The 22327-nt window shown below is 35.6% G+C and overlaps 2 protein-coding genes across 4 annotated transcripts in view; one reads left to right on the forward strand and one right to left on the reverse strand.

Moving 5' to 3' along the window:
- The window catches only part of LOC128236588 (kinetochore protein NDC80 homolog), a 51946-nt gene extending 51597 nt beyond the window's left edge, over window positions 1-349 (reverse strand). Inside the window, exon 1 of the mRNA XM_052951558.1 lies at window positions 280-349. The gene's annotated coding sequence lies outside the window, so the exon portion shown is untranslated. The remainder of the gene's footprint in view (window positions 1-279) is intronic.
- Window positions 350-2538: 2189 nt separating this feature from the next.
- LOC128237475 (mitogen-activated protein kinase kinase kinase 7-interacting protein 3 homolog) lies at window positions 2539-21592 on the forward strand. Of its 3 annotated transcripts, XM_052953046.1 has the most exons (8): window positions 2539-2671; window positions 7592-7708; window positions 8112-9672; window positions 10617-10768; window positions 11428-11524; window positions 14125-14346; window positions 14599-14808; window positions 17753-21592. In XM_052953046.1, the coding sequence occupies exons 2-8, from the start codon at window positions 7619-7621 to the stop codon at window positions 17800-17802; spliced, it is 2382 nt and encodes a 793-aa protein (XP_052809006.1). In that variant the 5' UTR covers window positions 2539-2671; window positions 7592-7618; the 3' UTR covers window positions 17803-21592. The 3 variants fall into 3 exon arrangements, with proteins under 3 accessions (XP_052809006.1, XP_052809005.1, XP_052809007.1); XM_052953045.1 differs by having other exon boundaries at window positions 14599-21592; XM_052953047.1 differs by having other exon boundaries at window positions 14632-21592.
- The last annotated feature ends 735 nt before the right edge of the window (window positions 21593-22327 follow it).

The following is a 22327-nucleotide window of genomic DNA, read 5'->3' on the forward strand; positions in this document are numbered from 1 at the left end:
TAATAATAGGGGCAAGTGGGTGTAGACAACATGAATGCTTTAGCCAATTAGTAGACCCCGTAGATGTACTTATTTACAAAGAGTTCTAAACGAGGCATTAATTGAAGATTTACTCAACATTGCAGATTTTTCTCAACATGAAAACCGTCGATTTTAAAAAAAAAAACAGGGTTCAGCAAATATTCAATATTGTTGCTTCATCATAAAGAAACAGTAATTCATAAATTATTTCATGGAATATTTCAAAAATGTCAATTAAATAACTGTCTGTACTTATACCGTTTTTTAGCCAAACTTTGACAAATTTCTTTGAAAAGATGTTTGTTTTGATTTGAAGTTTCCGCCTTCTACACTTGTTTTAAGGAAAGGTCAATCGAATACGACTCATTCATAACGGTTTTTGTTAAACCACACAACGATAATATCTTACGCGGTTATCACCCCTATGTTTATTAACCATCGGGGCGCGCAATCATATAACGAGTGCGTGGTTCGCCAGAATGAAAAATCGATACAGTAAAAAACATCGTCTTTGGTATACAAATATAAACGAATCGACAATATATCGCATAATCCATCCCTTGGAGTAAAACAAGAGTAAGGATGAATATTACACAAAGACACGGACCTATAAACCAATAAATCTCTTTTTTATCAATGGTTTTTTTTTTCCTTTATTGTTTTTTTTTAAATCGGCACGCGCACGAATTTTAATATGTATGTGCGGAATAAAAAAACATAGAATACTTTCTATACATAGGTATGTAGCCCCTGGTCCAGTGCATTCTCTTTTTTATCAATGGTGTTGTTTTTTTTTCCTTTATTATTTTTTTTAATCGGCCCGCGCCCGAATTTTTTCCATTTTAATATGTATGTGCGGGATAAAAATACATAGTATACTTTCTATACACAGGTATGTAGCCCCTGGTCCAGTGCATTCTCTTTTTTATCAATGGGTCGTAACAATATATATTTTCAAAATTTAAATATCTTTAAGTGAGTGAATGAAATAGGGCTAGGATCAAAAACTGTTTTTCCTAACAATGAACCTGGACGAGAGGCGTTATATAGCAACAGCATCACCAAGCATAGCATGTAATATCATCATGGACTTCTAATAGTTCTATGGATGTAACGGTTTAAATCGGTAGAATTGTTAACTCAAAATGTCTCTATACAGTTTTACCGATATTTGTTTTCTTTCTTGACTACTTCGGCCGAAAATTAATTTGGTTTCGTTTTAGGACGAAGGGTCACTCTAAGCAGTTGGAATATTTAAGGTATATACCTAACTTGGTAATATCAAGTGATAACATCGACCAGCCAATCATGCATAAGGAATGAATCTACTAGGTAGACATACCTAGTATTCTTTTTTAATGGAAAAATACGAAAAAACTGCGAAAAATAAATTATCTGTAAACTATGTGGTACTTCAGTTAGTAAGTATCAATGAAATGTACACATCGATACAAAGTTTATGTCAGTTTTCGACAAATTTCTTTTTTCTCCCGCAATTTTATCATATGGAGTATAGCCCCTTTAAGTCCCTGCCAAAGACTACTAAGATATTTAAAAAAAGCTATTTTCTTGTATTGCTTTGCACAGCATAGTTTTGCAATGACAACCGGGAGCATTTAGATTATTTGGGTTTCTTTGTTTACCCTTTACTATGGAAAATGAAAGAAGAATGACCTTAGACTTCAAGCAAACATTTCTAAATCAGAGTATTGTAAAGACCTTACTGCAGTGACTTACTGTAAGTTTATTTATACTCGCAATATGTAACTGCAGTACGCACTTGCCAAATGGGCTTCGCCAGAGTGCAAGTTTATTTATACTCACACTCGAGAAATGCCCAATCGGCGAGTGCTCCAATAAGTTTGTTAGTCATATTAGATTTTTTGAGCCTAAGTACACGGACAGTATCATTGGGTATATCTGGTTAATTAGAGATACCCTGGTTCTTTTACCTGCACCAGTGTATTGCAATATCATACAGGACCCCCATTTAAACGTTCCTCCCGGAAGACCATTAGTATAAGCATACCTCACATTTGGTGTGTTTTCAAATAAAATTATGTTTAAAAGTACTTCCCACACCAACGTACTATACTTACATTCACAGCATTTTATAAATAAAATAATCGTAGACGAGCATACTACTCATAGAAAGGGTATTATAATACATATAAGAATGCAAGTATGTTCCATTATGCATACAAATACTCGTCCGATTAATACATAAATGAATGCATATATCCGTTCCATTTATTATAGGACTACGCGTTCGTTCAAGGGGAGATCACTGCGAAGAGGATTTCTTAAATTTGACACGAAAACAATAATCAAGTCGGCCCTTTAGTTTTTGTTTTATTCTCATTTTGCTTAAATGAATAAATATTTTCAGCAAATATTTATTGATTTTAATAATTTGCAATGTATATAGTTGTTAAAATAAAATAGTTTTTAAAAAAATAACAAAGATCATTCTACAGGAAGTTGTGAATTTGACATCTGTCACTGCGCATGCGTGTATATGTCCGCCATATCAGCCTAGGAAAAACATTGCTGAAAATAATACATATTGTCGCCTTCTTTGTCATCGACTCGTTTTAGTACCACATTGGCCATGCAAAGCAAACATATTTGCACCTTTGCCTGTCAAAAAGTATGTCGAAAATCAACGTTTTATTGTAAAATCGACCCACCTGTTTTTCTTGTGATTTTTCCTGTTTTTGATTTGACAGAATTATGACATTTTTACAAGTAATAAGTGAACCATACTTTCGGACAAATTATTTCAAACGATTTCGTTTTTATTAAGATTTGATTATATTTCCTTAACTGTCTGCAAACTACTTGGAACTCATTATATACCAAGCATTTTAGAACTTTCAAAATATACTCATTGGAGTCATTGTCAAGAATACTTTGATTTCTTGTCGAGTTTTCTTTTACCATCTGTGCTTTCAAATTTAGAATATTTCCCCGCTTTGTGAAAATACAGATATCATACTAAAATAGCTAAAACAAAAGCAAATGGTCATGTTTTGACATTTTCATACTTACATTATACTGTAGTCTAAAATAATAGACGTGTTATACAGGATTCTTCCAATCCCTAATGTCTAAACGGGTTTGTGCAAAAACCGGGGGGGGGGGGGGGGGATTTGAAAAATATTGAAATTGATTTAAGTAAGTATTTTATGTTTGAAATGAATAATAAAGGTTTATATTCATACTTTACCATGTAAGTGAAACGTTATTTTGCACAAAACAAGCATTAAATGCATTATAACACATGATTTACCTTTCCAATAAAATGAAACTTGACTGACACAGACAACAATTATGCCAAGCGGAACAACTCGTAATAACTCAGCAACCTCCGACAAGCTTCGAGATAGACCTCGTAAATACAATCGTAACAACTAGGCCATGAAGTGTTCCGATTGATTTAAAACTGTTAACTGCAGCCTTGCATGTATATATCGTTATGTTTTGACAAAATGAAATGAAGAAAAACCCATCAAACTCATAATTACTCGTTGGATATTAATGTTCTTGAGTACGGAACTAATATAAAATATCATTATCTGGTAATATTTCTTGTTTTTATGATATTTTATGGACGCAATATGCTTTAACCCAGAATCCCGATCGGAATAACTACCCACTTTTGGTACAAAACAATTTGTACGTGAAGGATTTGCCATATCAAAAATTGTAAAAAAATCTGTCGACATACAATTATTTGGACTACATTATACTGTATTCGAGCTTCTCATGATCTTGTTTTCAAGAAATATATTGCGTTTTCATTCATTGACTGAAACTGTGATTATCAAAATAAGCAAATATTATGACTTCAGGGAGAAATTGACTTTTATCAAAGGTAAACAGCATGAAGAAGGCATTGAATTGCACTCAAAAATTTACTGGAAAGATTGATGAGTTCATTTTTTAAATTCTTACTTGTAATATAGAGGATAAGATATAGCACGCTAGGTTGCTCAGATGTTAGAGTTTTATGCTATGGAGCTGTGGATAAGCAACATACTTGCTTCAAATTATCCAATGAAAATGTTAGAAAACACAATGAATTACATAAATGCACACCAAATGGATGCTGTATGCAATTGTTGTACCAATGTAGCATTTTGCAAGGTTTCCGCCAGGAATTTCATAAGGTATGTCGGAAGGGGAGGATTTGGGAGGGGTGCCCCCTCCTTACGTCGATTTGTTTTTATTTTCGTATCCAAAATGTTGCAATTTCCTGCATTTTAAACAAGTTTACAGTTATGTTCCTATGATTTAGAATTACCAACTCAAGTCCGATTAACATTAAACATATTTGTGAAAAGGTTTAATGGGTTCTCTTCATTAATTATTGGTATTTCTCAAGTTTTCCGACGATATCGATCGACTCATGTTTCGTTTAGTGCGGGTATTATTTTTATTGACACCGTTGACGTCACAGCAAAACGTGTAAAGCACGCTGCATGCTGGAACACAAAAGAGCCCGGAGCAAAGCGACTGCTCGTGGGTGTATTCGTATTTAAAGCTGCAACAGCTAATATTTTTAAAGCCGGGTCGGCTGAATAATAACTTAAAGGGAATGTAATGTGTATTTTCAGATTTATTTATCTTTTTTCTAAATAAATTAAAAGAACGATAAAATAATCAAAGTTTAATATAAGCAACACGAAATATAACTTTACACTAAACTAAAGACGGGAACGCGACTCAATTACATGAGACGACATAGTATAACCATTGTTTATAATAACACAGATATCTTAACACGGTTCTCAATTACAATTTAATAATTGGTTAACGGTCTCTGGATTAAGAAACAAAATAAAACGACACATGATTTATGTTACCGAAATCAATTAACACTTATTGTTTACTTTGCGTTCATAGATGATTATAGGGATGAAGGTCGCAATTATGACAGTGGTGTTTTTCACACATTCCCATTTTGATAAAGAATTGGAGGAGTTTGGTTGATTGCACTGTTGAACCTCACCGACACGCCTTCATGCTGTCGTCAATCCTGAATGGCTGATACAAATGCCGTAATAGTCCCGACACGCCTTCTGGCTGTCATTCAACCGTTGCAATTGCAACAAAATTGTGTATTGTCAAAACTGATGATTGTTTTGATAAGGATTGTCGCTACGCAGATTAAAGCATGTCGGCATAATTAACGCGTGTCGGTAATTAGCCTTGCCAGCGGAAGGCACGTCGGGCCCGACAAGCTTATGGCTGGGCTGGTGGAAACCCTGTTTTGTATATCATTTATATGTTCAACAAGTTGGAAAAGGTTTCCTTCCCTTTCTGCTTCTGATAAGTAATAAGAAGGGAAGCGTCAGAAATTGACTGAATTTATGACCCGCTGTAAAACTTAGCATTTGGTGATAATTATTTCTTGTTCAGAAGTTATTCGTGTTTAACCTTGTGTACATTGTAAGTTGCATTAAGTTCTTAACAGCGATTTATTTGTAAAATGGAACATACTTGCATTCTTATATGTGTGTGTAAACCCCAAATGATTATTGAATCATTGTTATTGCCTGTTTGTATTAGATCTTAAATTAGCCGACATTAAACACAATTCTAAACCATGACCCTTGCACCATGCGCATGCTCAATGTGCCGTATAATTATTTGATATTTATTGGTGGTTAAAAATAGCTAGTGATGTTTTTGGGGCGTTTTCCACGGAAAACAAGGCAAGAAGACCTTTAACAACGCGCTGTAAACTTTGAAAGCGCTTTTGACCCCAGTCAAATGTGATTTTCGGAAAATCTTAAAATAGGTGACATAGCCTGTTTAGATAATATGTGCTTATGCTATATGAAGAAATGCCATTATTCAGTCATGATATATCAAAAATTGTCAACAAGAGTAAAAGTCACGTTCTGATATGCATGGGCAAATACATGTACGACTGTATTTCTTGTTGTAAGCTAAGGCCTAAAGAAAATACATTTGTTGGGTTTACCTGACCCTACATACGAAAAAGGCACTTATCCTACCGTTTTTATAGTAGTTAAGTAAAAATAAAATAAAAAATAAGTTTTTTTTCAAGTGTGTGTTTTAATATGTAGTTTAAACAAAATTCTCTCGGAGGGCCTAAAATAAAATATCTGCTGAATGCGGGCAGCCGATAAATTCATTGTGTTGGCTGCAGAAACAGGAAGTGGGTCTAACTTGGTGTACCTTTCATGGGATTGCGTTTTGGGCCTCAATTACTTCGGAAACCTTTTACCAATCATCACAAGATTTTGTCAGAAGGTGTATTGGCATAATATCTTTGTCAAGTTGGATAATCAGCCTTATCGCTCTAGTCACTTGAGAGTTATTGCCCTTTAGTTATAGAAACTACTACAATCAGTCTTATCTGATCAATTGCTTAAGAAGTCTTTTTTCTATCATCACTAAATTTGGTCAGAATGTTTATATGTAGAATATCTTGGTCGGTTTCAATAACCAGACTTAGTCACTCCAGATTTATGACCCTTGGAATTGGCAAAAGCTGTCTTTACAGTGTCCACTCTCTAAATTTGGCTTAACATACAACCACTGATCACCAAACTTGGTGTCCTAAAATTTAGGCAGGTATATTTTGTGTAGTTGATGCACATTTTTTTATCTGTAAATCTGAGGTCAATGTTATTAAGTGTTAGGTAAACTGTCTGCATAATAACTTGAGAACTGTTTCATCGTGAAACTTTAGTAATTATTATTGCCTTTGAAGATGACCTCTATTGATTTGGGGGTTAGTTGGTAAAAGGCCACCATCTGCAGTGTTATTAAAATTAAAAACATTCTGCACACAGAAATTGAGATTCGTTTGACTTAGGGCTATGCAAGTCCAGTGATAATTGCCCTAGACCAGAATACCTGTATCCACTTTTATTCTGCGGGTCAGTTAGTCAAGATATTTGTCAATGCATTTTAATCTGACAAAGCGGTGCTCATGGGGCATAATTGTTAATACAGGGCTTCCATTAAGAATTTGAAACTGGAAGTATGAACTTCCTGTCCATAAATTTTGGAAGTTTTTCACTGAAATGTGGAAGTTTAATTGTACCGAATACAATATCTTTTGCCACTATTTTTCAACTAATATGTTAAAAATCAAGTAATTTGCAACTTTAACTTGCCAAATTTAAAGACTTTTATTATAATAATTCATTTTTCTTAAAGACTGATTGAAACTGTGACCATAAAATTAATATTGACACAAGGTTTTGATATTTTGAACTTCCAAGCTTTATACTTTGGAAGTTTTCTTTAAAATTATGGAAGTTTTTGTACTTCCAAGGAATCAATTTTGGAAGTTTTAATCCATTTCTAGGGAGTAATATACTTCCAAACTTCCTTTAATGGAAGCCCTGTTAATATAAATCTTATGTTCGACTGAAAGTGCATCCAGTTTGAGCTTGAGTCTGCAGCCAGGCTTGATGGACTACAGTCTTGGGGAAACAGGCTGCTTTGAAGAATTATTGTTGACCAGTCTGAATCTGATACCTGGACTTTAGTGTATTTAAATACTATTGACTATTGTATTTTGCAGGTTGTAGAAAGATGAGGGAACTTGGTCATGGCCAGTGTGGATCGACAACTGTTTTTAGAGTTGAAGAATCGATATCCGGAAGTCCCTGATAATATTGTCACCAAATACTGTCAACAGGTAAACAGGTTTTCTTGTGCTTTGGTAAATTTTGACAACTATTCCACAAATTGTTGGCCACAAGGTCTTGCAAAAGCAAAGAGTTTTGCTGTGATTAAACATGGTCACTTGGGCAAAGTTAAAGAAGAAATATTTTTTAATGAGTTTGATCTCATAAGATTTCCAGTACTTTTGTTTCAAAAGTAGTGTAAACCTGCATGGAACAATGCATCCAATGTCAGCATATATTAAATTCTATAGAAATAAGTTTTACATAAACATTTCACCTGAGTTTAGAAACAAATAGCATCACACATTATGCCACATGTTTCAACATGTAATAAGGAAGGTGTTTGAAATTAGTGTCAACATTAATCTCTGGGAAGTAATTTCATAGTATTCATTGATGTATTAATTTGTTTAGTTTTGCAACAATCGTGAGAGATGTATTGAGATGCTGACCAACGAGAGCCCCAGGTATCTGTTTGGAACGCCAACCAACCAGCACTGCCGTTTGAACGAGCACCTTACTGAGCTGAATCTCGAAGCTGAGCCGAGAGCTCGTAGTGACTCGTCAAGTAGCAACATGAGTAACGCAAGCTCTGGTTCCACTCCCTTACGACCGCCGCTGACTAGCAGTCAAGGCGTGTCTTACAATGTGCCTGGGTTTCGTGGCCCGATTACTGCCATTGAACACCCGTCTACAGCACCTGTGATGCGGAATGAGATCAATCAGTTTATGAACCAGCTACAGAGTCATGAACATCATGCATCCAGTGGTGATATTCCGAATATCAACTGTAACAATAGTAGTGGTTCTAGCACTAGTGGTTATAGTGGTTACAGAACAAACTACGGCCAACACTCAACGAATAGTTCTGCTTGTTCTTCCCCTGCCATGTTAAGGCCTATTGAAGTGCAACATGTACAGACTAGTGGTGGTGATAATCGGGAGTCTCCCACACAAGCACAGGGCCCTATTACTTATCGTTTTCAAATAAATCCGGGCGGGGTCGGCTCACAGCCCGGAACGCCAAGTAGAGGTTGGGTTTTTCAGGGTGCAAACCCGAATATGCCATATCAAAATGTAACATACCCTAGTGAACATCATGAGACTGTCATGAGACCTACTGTTAGAACTTTACCAATTTCTCAACAGCAATTTTCCAATAGTACTTTTAATACACTAGTACGGTCCCAGTATAACTCCCCTGGGGACGAGCTGCCCAGTTATACATTATATGGTGGGCAAGAACCTGGAAATTTTCCTGGCCAGCATTCTTCGCAAGCTACTTTCTTTATTAGTAACCCAACTGCAAGCCCTAACCCTGGTTCACACCACTATCCTACTATGCCACGAACTGTTCAACAATCGCCTATACAAGGCCTGTATAATCCAGGCTCAATGAACGATGTTAGGTTATCTCCTAATGTAAATGTGATGAGAAGTAACTCGACAAACTCACAGCCCAGCCCTCAAGGGATATCAGGGCCAGTAGTGGTAGAAATTAAAACCCCAAGGACGGGTACTGGAGTGCAATCACAAATACAGTTTTTTAACAATATAAGCGGTACACCAGTTTCAAATCCACAAGCATCAGCTGCTGGGTACATGGGTCATGTTTCACCACAAGAGGAGAGCAACGTGACCCATGATCCGTCAGTTAAACAATCTTTTTTAAGACAGTACCAGCCTGAACGCCCAACTGTGATAAACTTCCAAAAACCTGATGACAGTAATGCAGGTTTTATGAAATTTCCACCAATGCCTAGTGAGTGCCGTGTACCTGGCCACGCTCATGGATTGCAAAAGGCTTCCTCTGTTGATAGTGAGTCAGTTTTTGTGTCAGAAATGGAATACAATCGGCAACCATTCATGTCACCAGCGTCTAGTCACAGTAGCTTGAATTCGGAGTCGTCGTCGGCAATGAGGACTGATCGCCCTCAGTCAAGTGGTAGTGTGGAAGAGCCAGGCTATCTTCAAGGTAGGTTTAAAGGCAAATATAAAGTTGAACTCTGGATTGTAAACTGTTTTTTTTATTTGTTATTGTGTAATATTCATATATTTTTTAAAATCTACAACATTGAAAGCAGGCAAATGTCAGCAGTGAAAGTGAAGTTAATAAGTTTCTACGTAATGAATACATTTATACAACTACTGCTAGGCAGATAAATGGAAACTTATTAAATTTATAAATTACTAACAACTTGACGTATAATATTTCAAAAATAATTATAAAGATTTATTTGGATTTTTCAGACTTGAGCTCTGTAAATTTTGTGCACTAGTTAAAAGAATCATGTGAGAATTATCTCACTGATTAACTGATATATACATGTACTGGTACTAGTGGTAGGTATTGTAAGATTAAATGCCAGGGCAGTTATTAAATTCTCTTTAGCATGTACATTTTGTACTCTCAATGTGAAGCAGTGCATTTATATTTCTTAGCTTCCTCATTTGTTAAAATGACATCTATCTTTAATTTAAGGCTACATTTACATGACAACACAGTTCAGCTGCAATGTATGTTCATGCGTAAACTTCCTTGTAATTGAAAGACGGTAAAATTGTTAAGTAGTAAGATTTCTTAACCTAAGTAAGTTGCGGTTATTTCCACACACCCTGAAACATTGATGTATTTATTATAAATTGAAACTTTTACCTTTAACATTAAATTTTTAAATATACTTCCTGCTTATAAATTTGCTAATATTGTATTATGTTGAGGTATATACTCACTACTTCATGCTCTCTTAATTTATGATTCTTTTTAAAAAGGTAAATATCTGTGCAGCATTTCTATTGATACAGTTATAACCTGTAAATGCATCCAATTGTCCATTGTTTTGTAGGCGGACTACTTACTGTACATGACAGCATCTTTAATTACAGCCTTGTAGTAATAGTTTTGACATTATATTTCAGCATTGCTATCCCATCAGAAGTCTCGCATGGAGAAGTTGAAGCATGATCTTTGTGTAGCGGAAGATCGGCTCACCATCATGAGAGGCGACGTTACTAGTCTGGAACGAGATGTGATAGAACGAAAACGCTTGAAATCTAACGTCTTCCCTTCAGTAAGTCTTGTGTCTGTCCTATGTGACATTAACGCTCACATCCCAACTCCAGTGGTAATACGATGTAATCATGGTTTATATTGTTAAAGTAATAATTGAAAACAATATTTTAAAGCAAGAGCATAGGTTTCTGAAGTATACCTTAAGTAGTTCATCTGACTCTGGTAAGATTTTGTCTTACTGCGTCTGATTAGGCAATAATATTGCAAACATTTGCTGGTACCTTCATGAAAGTTAATCATAAATCTATCCGGACTCAGTGTTTTATAGATTAAATTTAAGCATGTATTTCTGTTTTACTGAAAACATTGAAACATACCAAAAATGAACATGTATCAGGGATTTCCCTGTAGGAGAATACCCAAGTCCCTAAAACCCCAAAAATAATATGCATTGAGTGAGTGTAATATATATTGGGACCCAGTATTATATCAAGAGACACCCAAATCGTTGACCGGATGGCCGCAATACTCCTACTTGAAAAACCATAAGAAATCTCTTATATATACACCTGTAGAAATAAGGTGTTCTGATGCATTGACAATCAAATCTGTGAGGTACCAGTTTATGGATTTATTACCACCATTCTGATTTTAAAAGCAAACTGCATAATTTATTAGGTATAAATGTACTCTTATAAAAGGTTATTGCATTTGCAGTCTGTAGATCTTGCCAAGTTGCGGGGAGACAATCTCCAACTGCAGGCCGAGATTCAGCTCATGACAAGAGAAATAGATCTCTTTAACAACGGTCAAAGTAAGTGAATGATGCAATATGGATTGTTCATGGATTATTCAGAATTTGATTGGTTATATTTGAAGGGTATTGTAAGACTTCTTGAAATCATAATATCAGATTACCTTTCCTGTTTTTGAAGAGAAGAGCTAAAGAATTGTCATTACTTGTGTGTTGTTGTTGGGTTTGTCCATACTGTTGCCCAATATGCAATGTATAATGCTCGCTGAAGTTGACATGCATATTTGTAGCAAGTATTATCAGAGTCAGAGTTTTGGCTAGAGTGATACTCATTAATTAGCACGTCACAATGATATATTAGCCTTGTAGTTTTTTAGCTCTACTGGCCAAAGGCCAGAAGAGCTTATGCGATGGTAATGTGTACGTAGTATGTGCGTCCGTGCGACTGTAAACAATTGCTTGTGAACACGATACAGTCTTCAATTTTGATTGTATCTCGATAAAACTTGTACAGTATTTAGATATCCATCAGAGCTTGATTCCTTTCGAAAACCAGCCAGAACCCCTCATGCATGCCTAGATTAGGACCTTGAAAGTTTTAAAGAAATGCTATTTTTAGCCAAATCTGCATGACCGAGTTGTCTATTTTTAGCCAAGTTTACTTGTTAAGTCAACTCTAGGATGAAAGGAAGACAACTTTCTTTTTTGGTTCTGCAGTTGATTTTGTGAATTACTCTGCCTTGTTCTTGTTGAAAGGCCAAAGGCCATTTTTTTAGCTTTATTGGCCAAAGTGTCTGTACTTTTTGCATTCAACTTAACAAAATTGGTTGTGAATGTTTGTTCAAATTATGCCCCCTTGGTCATTATTGGCCACGCCCCAGGGTTCACAGGTTTGGTACTATACTTCAATTGGGAAATGTTTGAAAATCTTTTTGTGTGTTCGCGCATCCATCTAAGAACAATTGCTTGTTAATGTTTGTTCAAACTATGCCCCTGGGGTCATTACTGGCCATCCCCCGGGGTTCACAGGTTTGGTATTCTTAAATTGCCAGGTATGCAGCCACTTACTATTTTGAATAAGGCATAATTTAGTGGTCTGCTACCATGGTTGTTCAGATTATGCCGCTGGGGTCATTACTGGCCATTCCCCGGGGTTCACAGGTTTGGTATTCTTAAATTGCCAGCTATGCAGAAACTTACTATTTTGAATAAGGCATAATTAAGTGGTCTGCTACCATGGTTGTTCAGATTATGCCCCTGGGGTCACTGGCACTGCCCCGGGGGTCACAAGTTTCCTAGAGACTTATTTAAGAAATTTCAAAATCTTCTTGTTTCAAACCACAAGGCTCATACCTTTGATATTTGTTTCGGAGCATCATATGATGACTGTGTAGCAAAACAGTTGAAGTTATGCCCCTTGGGCTAAAGCTGGCCCCACCCCTTTTGACGTTCTTTTTTATCTTTTAAGCTACAGCAATGATATTGGGACCATGTGTACAGTTTTGCAAACGAGCATCAATGTTGTCCTCGGATGACCTTGACTTCGACCAATTTTTTTTAATTTTTAAGCTACAGAAATGAAATTTTGACCATGAGTACAGCTTTGAAAGCATTTTTTTTTGTCAGATGACTTTTACTTGGCACATATTAAAATAGTTCATGCAACTAATCTGCTTACAACACTTTCTGTCCTCAGATGTTGAATTTGCAACGTTTTCAGGTAACCCAAACACAAAACTATATTTTTGTTGCCTTTTACCCATACATACATGCTCTGGATTGAAAATGACCACAAGAGCCATGCCTTTAGAGCATAGGCCCTTATGGGCCTATTGTTTGAATTATCAAATTACAGGCTCAGTCCACGAGGTTTTGCCAATCTCCATCTTTAATAAGGCTTTTCTATTTAAAAAAATACAACCCTACCCAGGAAGGCAAGTTAAATAAATTCTATTAGTGGATGTTCCTGTTCCTCTTGCATCAAAAACCCCAAAAGGGGACTGTCAAAATTAAGTGTGGTGGATTCCGTATGATGAAATAGTGGGGGAAAAAATTTAACGAAAACTGACATAAACTTGGTATCGATGTGTACAATGCATTGAAACTTACTAACTGAAGTACCACATAGTTTACAATTAATTTATTTTTGTAGTTTTTTTCCATTAAAAAAGATTACTAGATATGTCTACCTAGTAGAATTCATTCCTTATACGTGATTGGCTAGTCGATGTTATCACATGATATTACCAAGTTAGGTATATAGCTTAAATATTCCAACCGATTAGGGTAAGCCTTGTAGCACAGTGGATACAACACTGGACTGTAATTTTGGCGACACTGGTTCGAACCCGGTCTCAGACTTGATTTTTTTTTTACATTTTGGTATTTTTTTTACAATTATGATATCAAAGGGTAAAACATTTTATTATATAATTGTCCTGAGATTTGTTACAGAAAAAAACTTTTTTTGGTGCCAATCTGGTGTACAGTCCCATGGACTAACCCTAATTTCTAAATATATAATTTCAAACAGTTTTAATGGAATAACATAAAGTTTATCTTGATATTATAAAAAAGACGTTTTCCATTCATACTATTTTAAGCATATCTATTTTGTGATTCCCTATTGATAAATCATGCGGTTCGTCGTTATCTTTCAGCCCCCCTAGGAGTATTAGACCCTATAGAACAGCAGAACTTTTATAAGAACATGAACACTGGTCAAAGAGGTTCCATATATGCGAGCGCAAGTACGTCGGCGCCAACGGTGACACATGTTTCAACAGTAACGACCTCGATTCCGTCAAGACCCCTTCCCTCCCGGCCCCCGCCAGAAATCCCTCCGCAATTACCACCAAGAGACCCGCCCAGAAACTCTGATGGTAAGTACAAGGACATTTGCACTTAAATCTGTGGTATTAAGTATTGTAATGGAAGTTAGTTAATGCCAGGTATAAAATGGAATAAAACCCTGTGCTGTCAAGAATCAAGTCTTTCCCAGGACCGTGTCAATATGTTTATTGGGCACACATTACTTTGGTTCATTAATAATATCAGGCAATGGTTGGATTTATATTAAAGCTTAAATAAATTGGTATAAACAAATGTTGACATGCAAGACTTTATATTTACAGTGCCTCCCCCCCTCCCTCCCCGTCTTGTTTTAGTGCCTCCTGTTCCACCCGCCCAGCCAGCAGTGAACTCTGGAGACTCAGACGCGGATGGTGAACCATGGAGCTGTTCCGCCTGCACGTTTCTGAACTACCCGGCACTCACCAAGTGCGAAGTGTGCGAGATGCCACGAATGAGCTCATTATCCCCAATCACCAGCCCTCGAGGAGAAGGTAGCTTGCCGCTCGCAGCTCACGTTCATACTGATCTGTGTTACTGTCATCACTAACATACACTGTATAGGCTTGTAATCTCATTGTTTTCATCTTTCTATATCATATTGGTGATGCATATACATGTTCTTCTAGTCAAGCAGTTCTTCAGCTAGGCCAAAATACTGTGAATTCATAACACTGCTCTGAATTGATATACATTGGTGAACATATGATTAAGATAACAAAAAAATAAGAGAAAGATAATGAAAATATGTTCTCTGGTTTGGTATTTAGCAAAATTTTATAAATAATGAGATCTTTGAGAAAAAAAAAAAGTTTGGTCCAAACTGAAGCTCTGCATTTGGTGATAGTTATGTATGAACAGTTAATGGGAGGATACTGCTTTATGGCATATGTTTAATTGTTAAATGGGTACAAAGTACGTCCGACAGATGTAGCTAAACAATCATTACTGAAGATTATACATTGTAATTGTTCAAAATCAGTAGTCATTGTTTAGTAAAGCACCTCATTTTATGATTGATTTCTCAGAGACTGTGATAATTTTTTATAAATCCTACTCTTAGTAAGGCTTCATTTGTTAGAGTGTTAATAGACCATTAGTTGATAGATACATAGATACATATTGTACTAGGAAATAATGTTTTCCCATTAAAATGGTCCAAACACATCTCCATTTTTGGAAATGAGATTAGATTTTATAAAGCTATGTTATACATTAAATATAGAACTGAATTGAGTTCAGAACAATAATTGTTTCTGAAAGTTAAAAGTTAGTGCATGGAAATGAATATCTTCAAGAAAATGTCACACAATTTCCCTAGATTTTTAACTTTTGTTCATCTGTGAATACCAAAGTATTTTGATTCATTTATCATGCCATGTTACAGTGGTAAATGTTAATATACCAAGTATATGTGATAGAACCTTGAATCAAGGCTCACGCTCCTGTTACCGTACTAACATACTGCTGTCTTATGACTAAATATGTGTTCTCCAATTTCATTGAAATTAACTTGTTTGTTTGAGAAGTGTTTTGATGTATGTGAAAGCAGAAGGTTTTACTGTTTGTCTTGTTCTGCCAAAATTAAGACTATTGTTAGGGCAAGTATGTTGTTCAGCATGAATTAGACATGAACTATTAGGAAATTTGATATTTGTTCAAAGATGATATTATTTCTTGAATACCCCTATGGTAGTAAAGGATATTGATATATTTTCCCTTTTTACAATATTTGTAGTTTTTGCAGTGGATTTCATACTTAGCTGGTAAAAATCTTCAAAAATGTTTTTAAAATTTGAGATACTGATTTTGCTCTTTTCCGTCATACAGTCGGACAAATCTTGTGTCACAAAGCTTCAAATGTATAACACCACCACTCGTGCAACTCATGGGAATATTTGTCAGCCTCTGGGATTTTGTTTGACACGTCATTTAGTCTAGTTATGGCCCTTGATATGTGTATGAAAAACATTGTATTGCATGTAGCTTCAAAAGTATTGCACATACACTCATGAAACTTCATAGGAGTATTGTTCAGCATGGTGGAATTATGGTTCGACTTAGGCATATGAAACTTTAGTGGTGGGTTGCCCTTAGCAAGAACATAACCCAAATTGTTGTTGTTGTTTTTTGTCTGTAAATCAAAGAAAACAGTTAACCGCTTTTAAGAATGCTTTGAACTAGGACTAAGAATTAGGCTTACCAGTACATACAGTTTGTTTGGGGGTCAGTAGGTCAAAGGTTTAAAGTCACAGATGTTAAAAGTTTGTCTGCCCAGCAACTGCAAAATGCTATGATGTATGGAATAATGTAAATGAATCCACTTCATCAGTAGCCTGTTAAATATTTGAAATCATGTAATTCAAAGGTCAAGGTCTTTTTTCAGTTTTCAAGCACTGTACAAGGATAAATAAGCAAGGCTTTGAACACATTTATTTTATTTTAAATAAATCTTGCGCATGTTTTCAACAAAACTGTGATCAATGTTTGACAAACATCCCTCGTTTTATTTTTGGTTACCATGGTATTTGTCATAAACAAAAATCAAGGACATAGATAACACTTAAATGCATTTTGAAGTTTTCTTATAACCTCAAAACAGAATATTGTAAATAATTGAAACAACTTCTAAAGGCTTTCATTGTATCAACTCTGAAACAACTTCTAAAGGCTTTCATTGTATCAACTATGCACTGATTATTTAAAAAAGGCCTAATCATCAAATATGCAACTTTTAACTGTTGAAGCTTAAAATAATACATTCTATTAAAATTTGTTCTACAATTTTTGTGATGTAAGCTGTTACAATGAATGTTAACTGAATAGATGGAGACATTGCATTTTTTAACAAAAATGAATAATAATTAATTAAGAAGCAATTGTGTTTCTCTGCATTTTAATATTATATTTTCTTCTTTCATGATTCAAAACTAATTATTTTTAAAAACGTAACAGTACATGTTCCATTTTGTAGAGCTTTTATATTTCACATGTGTACTAACTTTAAAATGTTCCTTCTTTGCTCTTTGATAACAATAACCAAACAGATTTTGTATGTTTGCTACACAGATTTAGCATTTGATTCATATTCTAAGCAATTGGATGTTTAGAATATCTGTTCAAACATATATATATATATATTTGTGTATGGTGATAATGATGAAACAATTTGAATAATTGGTTTAGTATACACCAAATGTTATTTTAACAAAAATGTAAGTGTCTTATAGACTTTTTATAAAAATGTTTTACATTGTTGATAGAAATGACTATATGTGTGTTCAAATATGAGAAAGATATAACACTAATTTGTATTGTTTGATACTTTCTCAATTTCTTGCTGGCAAAGAATTTAGTCTGTGTTTTCTGTTGTAATCCTCTCATGTCTTTCGTTGCATTTTAAAGCATGCTCATATCTTTTTATTTTACTATTTTTAGATATTCCTGATACGTATGCCACACCAGTAGCAAACACACCAACCACATGACCAAATGCAGCCTTCTGATTGGTTAATGGATCCCACACCATTTCTTACCTCCATATGGAGAATATCAGATCTCCTTTCAGAGAGCTCTCTGATTGGCTTATTAATGGACACACCATTTTCTGCCTCCATATGGAGAGGAACCTGTTTTTATCTCCTATTGGAGAGCTCAGCCTTGTGTTAAAAATATATATCTATCAAAAGGAGGATTTAATCAAAAAATAAATGAAGACTTCCAGGCAGTAATCAGTTTGGGTTTGAAATGATTTTCCTCTTTTTGCCTAGTCAGTAGTATTTGTTGTTTCAACATTTTAGATTTTATTGATTGGGTTCCTTAATGTTCTAAAGATTATTTAAAAAAAACTGGAAGCATATAATCCCTTTTTAAAAAACTGAAATTCTAAACGTACATTAATGGTTTTTTGACCAAATGGTAATATGGCGGGATTTTGAAGTTACAGTGTTGATATTAATTGTGTATGATAATGTATTGCTTCAAAAGGGGAAAATAATGTCCGTCAAAATAAATTCTGCCTTAAATGTTGAAAATACATATGAACCATACAAAATACACCACAGCCTACTGTTATCAATTTATTCACTATTTCTGTTGTATTCATTGGCTTGCTTTCATACAGATATTGTACAAGTCCTTATTTTTCTGCTTCATTTTTATGATAAACATGTATAGTAGATCATATTTAAGATTATTGTTAAGAATTTGTTTGTTCAAGAAAAATGAACGATCAGATTGGCAGTATAATTGTTGATTTTTTTTTCTTTTTACAATGACTTTGAACATCATCCACCTGATATTTTTTGGACAAAAAAAAATGTTTTAATTTTTATCTCGACTATTCGAAGAATGGGGAGGTTTTACTACTCACCCTGGCGTCAGGTTAAAGTCTTAGGCCAGGTTGGCATTTTCACTTCTAACTCCAATACCCTTCATTGCTGTGTTGGGGAAGGCCAGAATGAGGATGGCATCAAACTCACCTATGGTATAGAATAATTTTTGGTTAGGTTTGACAGATGGTGACCCAACTTGGTATACAGGAAGACTTTATGGAGACCTTTCATGGGATTGTTTGGGGCACCTTTGGTCAAGATCACTTTTAATAAAATATTGAAAAGTGGTTGATACTGAATAACTTAAGTTAGGGTTGACATATTGCAATCAAACTTGGTAATCAAACTTGGTATATAGAGACCTTTCATGGGATTGTAATTGGGGCCCCTAGGGTCAAGGTCACTGTTACTAAAAGTAGAAAGTAAAAACTCGCAACGAAGGCTGAAGTTCTTCTGTCAATTATTGAAAACCTGGTTTTGTCGCATCGGGGCGTTTCTTGTTTACATTTTATGCCCCCGAAGGTGGGCATATTAAAATCGCACCGTCCGTCCGTCCGTCCGTGTGTCCGGCTCAATAACTTGTGTCCGGGCAGGTTGTCGTGTCCAGGCTGTAACTTTCCCTTGTATGGACAGATTTTAAAATAACTTGCCACATGTGTTCGACAAACCAAGACGACGTGTCGCGTGCAAGAACTGTGTCCCTACCTCTAAGGTCAAGGTCACACTTAGGTGTTTATTCACAATGGAGTGCTACATATAAGGACATAGAGTATAGGTTGTCGTGTCCGGGCTGTAACTTTCCCTTGTATGGACAGATTTTAAAATAACTTGCCACATGTGTTCGACATACCAAGATGACGTGTCGCGTGCAAGAACCGTGTCCCTACCTCTAAGGTCAAGGTCACACTTAGGTGTTTATTCCCAATTGAGTGCTGCATATAAGGACATAGAGTATAGGTTGTCGTGTCCAGGCTGTAACTTTCCCTTGTATGGACAGATTTTAAAATAACTTGCCACATGTGTTCGACATACCAAGATGACGTGTCACGTGCAAGACCCATGTCCCTACCTCTAAGGTGAAAGATGCACTTAGTGTTTATTCACAATGGAATGGTGAATATAAGGACATAAGAATGTAGGTTGTCAAGTATGGGTGGTATTTTTTTATGTTCAGAGGCAATTTAAAATAACTTGCCATATGTATTTGACACATAAAGGCAAGATCAACTTTTCATGTACTGACCTTGTTCATAGGTCAATGTCACATTCGGGGGCATTGTCACATACTGTGACAGCTTTTGTTCTTTTTAAGATTGCTTTTGAAAGGCACATATTAATTGTTATTGTAATTATTTTTAAGACAAAGCTGCATATAGTTGAGCACGCTGTCCTACGATGGCTCTTGTTTTTAAAGAGTTTTTCCTAGTATAAATGAGTAAATTTAAATGATGGTATTGTTATTTGTTTATTTTAATCTTTATAGCTGACTTTTTATTTCAACTATATTTCAAGTCAAGCTATTGTCATGGTCTTTTTGTCGTCATTGTTGTTGTTATGATTGAAAACCGATAAAGATACAAACAAGAAAATTTGTACACACTGTCACTGTGGTGATCCATGTAGGTAGTCCCATAACACTGTCTGACATAGTGATGTCCCTTATTGGAATGAAAAAAACAAGCCAGCAAAGTTGTCCACTTGCGTTGCTGATTTCCTTTTTATGCACCCTCACTTGTCTTACTAACTTTGCCAAAAAAATAAGTACTTTGGCCCTGGCCGCACTTTTCAAGGTCAAACCTATTGATATTGCTGGTATGCTTCAAGTACCTTCAGATTGGAGTACTCGTCTTATAGAAATGGTGTTAAAATATGGTTTTATTTATTCAGTGAATCGTTATGTAATGTTTGCTTGTTAATGCTATCTAATATTTATAAAGTATCCCGTTATATTCCTTTCTCTTCATTTTATAAATGAAGTTCTTTTAGCACAATATGATGCTTTTGCATTTTTGTAAATCTTCATGAATTGCCTGATCAGATTAAGCATGTGCAATGTTACCGAGCTGTTAACTGCTTCTGCTTGAATATTTCTGAATATAAAACTTAATGTATTTTTATTGTTTCATATATTTAATTCAGAATCCAGACTATGACTCCACCATTCATTGACAACGAGCAGTACCATATATCCTATAATTGGTTTGCAAACTGATCTGTTATTTTACGCCCAAAGTAAATACTTCTTGCACTCCGTATCTGTATTGACAATTAATTTTTGGAAAAAAGTGGAATTATTTACTGTAGCTTCATCTTTGTATGTTTATGCAACAAAAAAACTGCAGGGGATGAAGAGAGGTCAAGTGGTATCTATAGAGGTCCGCCTCTCACCAAGAGGTTTTAGGATCAATTTTCACCAGTGGAACTCTCTCGGGCTCTTGCAAGTAAAAAAGGACATCGGTAGTGGTTTCTACTCGGGAAAGAGACTCGACGCTATCACGAATCAGTATAAACTAAGACAGGATTATTGTGCCTTGGTAAACCTTATGCTTTTGAAATCATGTTGAGTAAAGTATAAGTACATGTGTGTGATAGATGGGCATATTTCAGTGCATTTTGATCTTAAAGCATTTTATTGTTGGTATTGTAAAACAGTAATAATTATCCATGCCAAGTTTGTTATGTAAGGATTTTACACAATATGCTAGTAATAAGCGTATTGAACAGTATTTTCAAGCTATGTTTTAGACGAATATTTGCAAGTTTTTGGACTATTAATTTGTTTGTTAGCTATATATTATAAATCTGTGTGTTTTACTTTGTTTGGTCTGACTGATCTGTGTTTGTATATGCAGAATGAATGCCATATTGTATATATTGTTTATCCTGATTGTGTACAGTGTTATTAACAATAAAACACAAAAATCAGAGAATAAAATTCTATTATTGATAAGTTTTGTTTTTGTTACTAACATTTTATGGAAATTCTCAAATTGTAATTAACTTATTGTGTTTAGGTAAAAATGTATTCTGTACATTTGGTTAACGTCGCCTAGGTGTAGCATAATTCAACTATATTAATATAACGGGGGCCACACTAGTATGACAGTATCCATTGCGAGAGCCACGCTGGTAGGACAGTAACCATTGCGAGAGCCACGCTGGTATGACAGTAACCATTGCGAGAGCCACGCTGGTATGACAGTAACCATTGCGAGAGCCACGCTGGTATGACAGTAACCATTGCTAGAGCAGCGCTGGTATGACTGTAACCATTGCTAGAGCAGCGCTGGTATGACAGTAACCATTGCGAGAGCCACGCTGATATGACAGTAACCATTGCGAGAGCCACGCTGGTATGACAGTAAGCATTGCTAGAGCAGCGCTGGTATGACTGTAACCATTGCGAGAGCCACGCTGGTATGACAGTAACCATTGCTAGAGCAGCGCTGGTATGACTGTAACCATTGCGAGAGCCACGCTGGTATGACAGTAACCATTGCGAGAGCCACGCTGGTATGACAGTAACCATTGCGAGAGCCACGCTGGTATGACAGTAACCATTGCGAGAGCCACGCTGGTATGACAGTAACCATTGCGAGAGCCACGCTGGTATGACAGTAACCATTGCGAGAGCCACGCTGGTATGACTGTAACCATTGCGAGAGCCACGCTGGTATGA

Source organism: Mya arenaria, chromosome 6 (assembly GCF_026914265.1).
Source record: "Mya arenaria isolate MELC-2E11 chromosome 6, ASM2691426v1".
NCBI classification, from domain to species: domain Eukaryota; kingdom Metazoa; phylum Mollusca; class Bivalvia; order Myida; family Myidae; genus Mya; species Mya arenaria.

Coding starts and splice junctions, on each gene's coding strand:
- LOC128237475 (XM_052953045.1), top strand. CDS start 7,619: ATGGCCAGTGTGGATCGACAACTGTTTTTAGAGTTGAAGAATCGATAT. Junction 9,673..10,616: donor AGAGCCAGGCTATCTTCAAG/GTAGGTTTAAAG, acceptor ATTATATTTCAG/CATTGCTATCCCATCAGAAG. Junction 11,525..14,124: donor TCTCTTTAACAACGGTCAAA/GTAAGTGAATGA, acceptor GTTATCTTTCAG/CCCCCCTAGGAGTATTAGAC.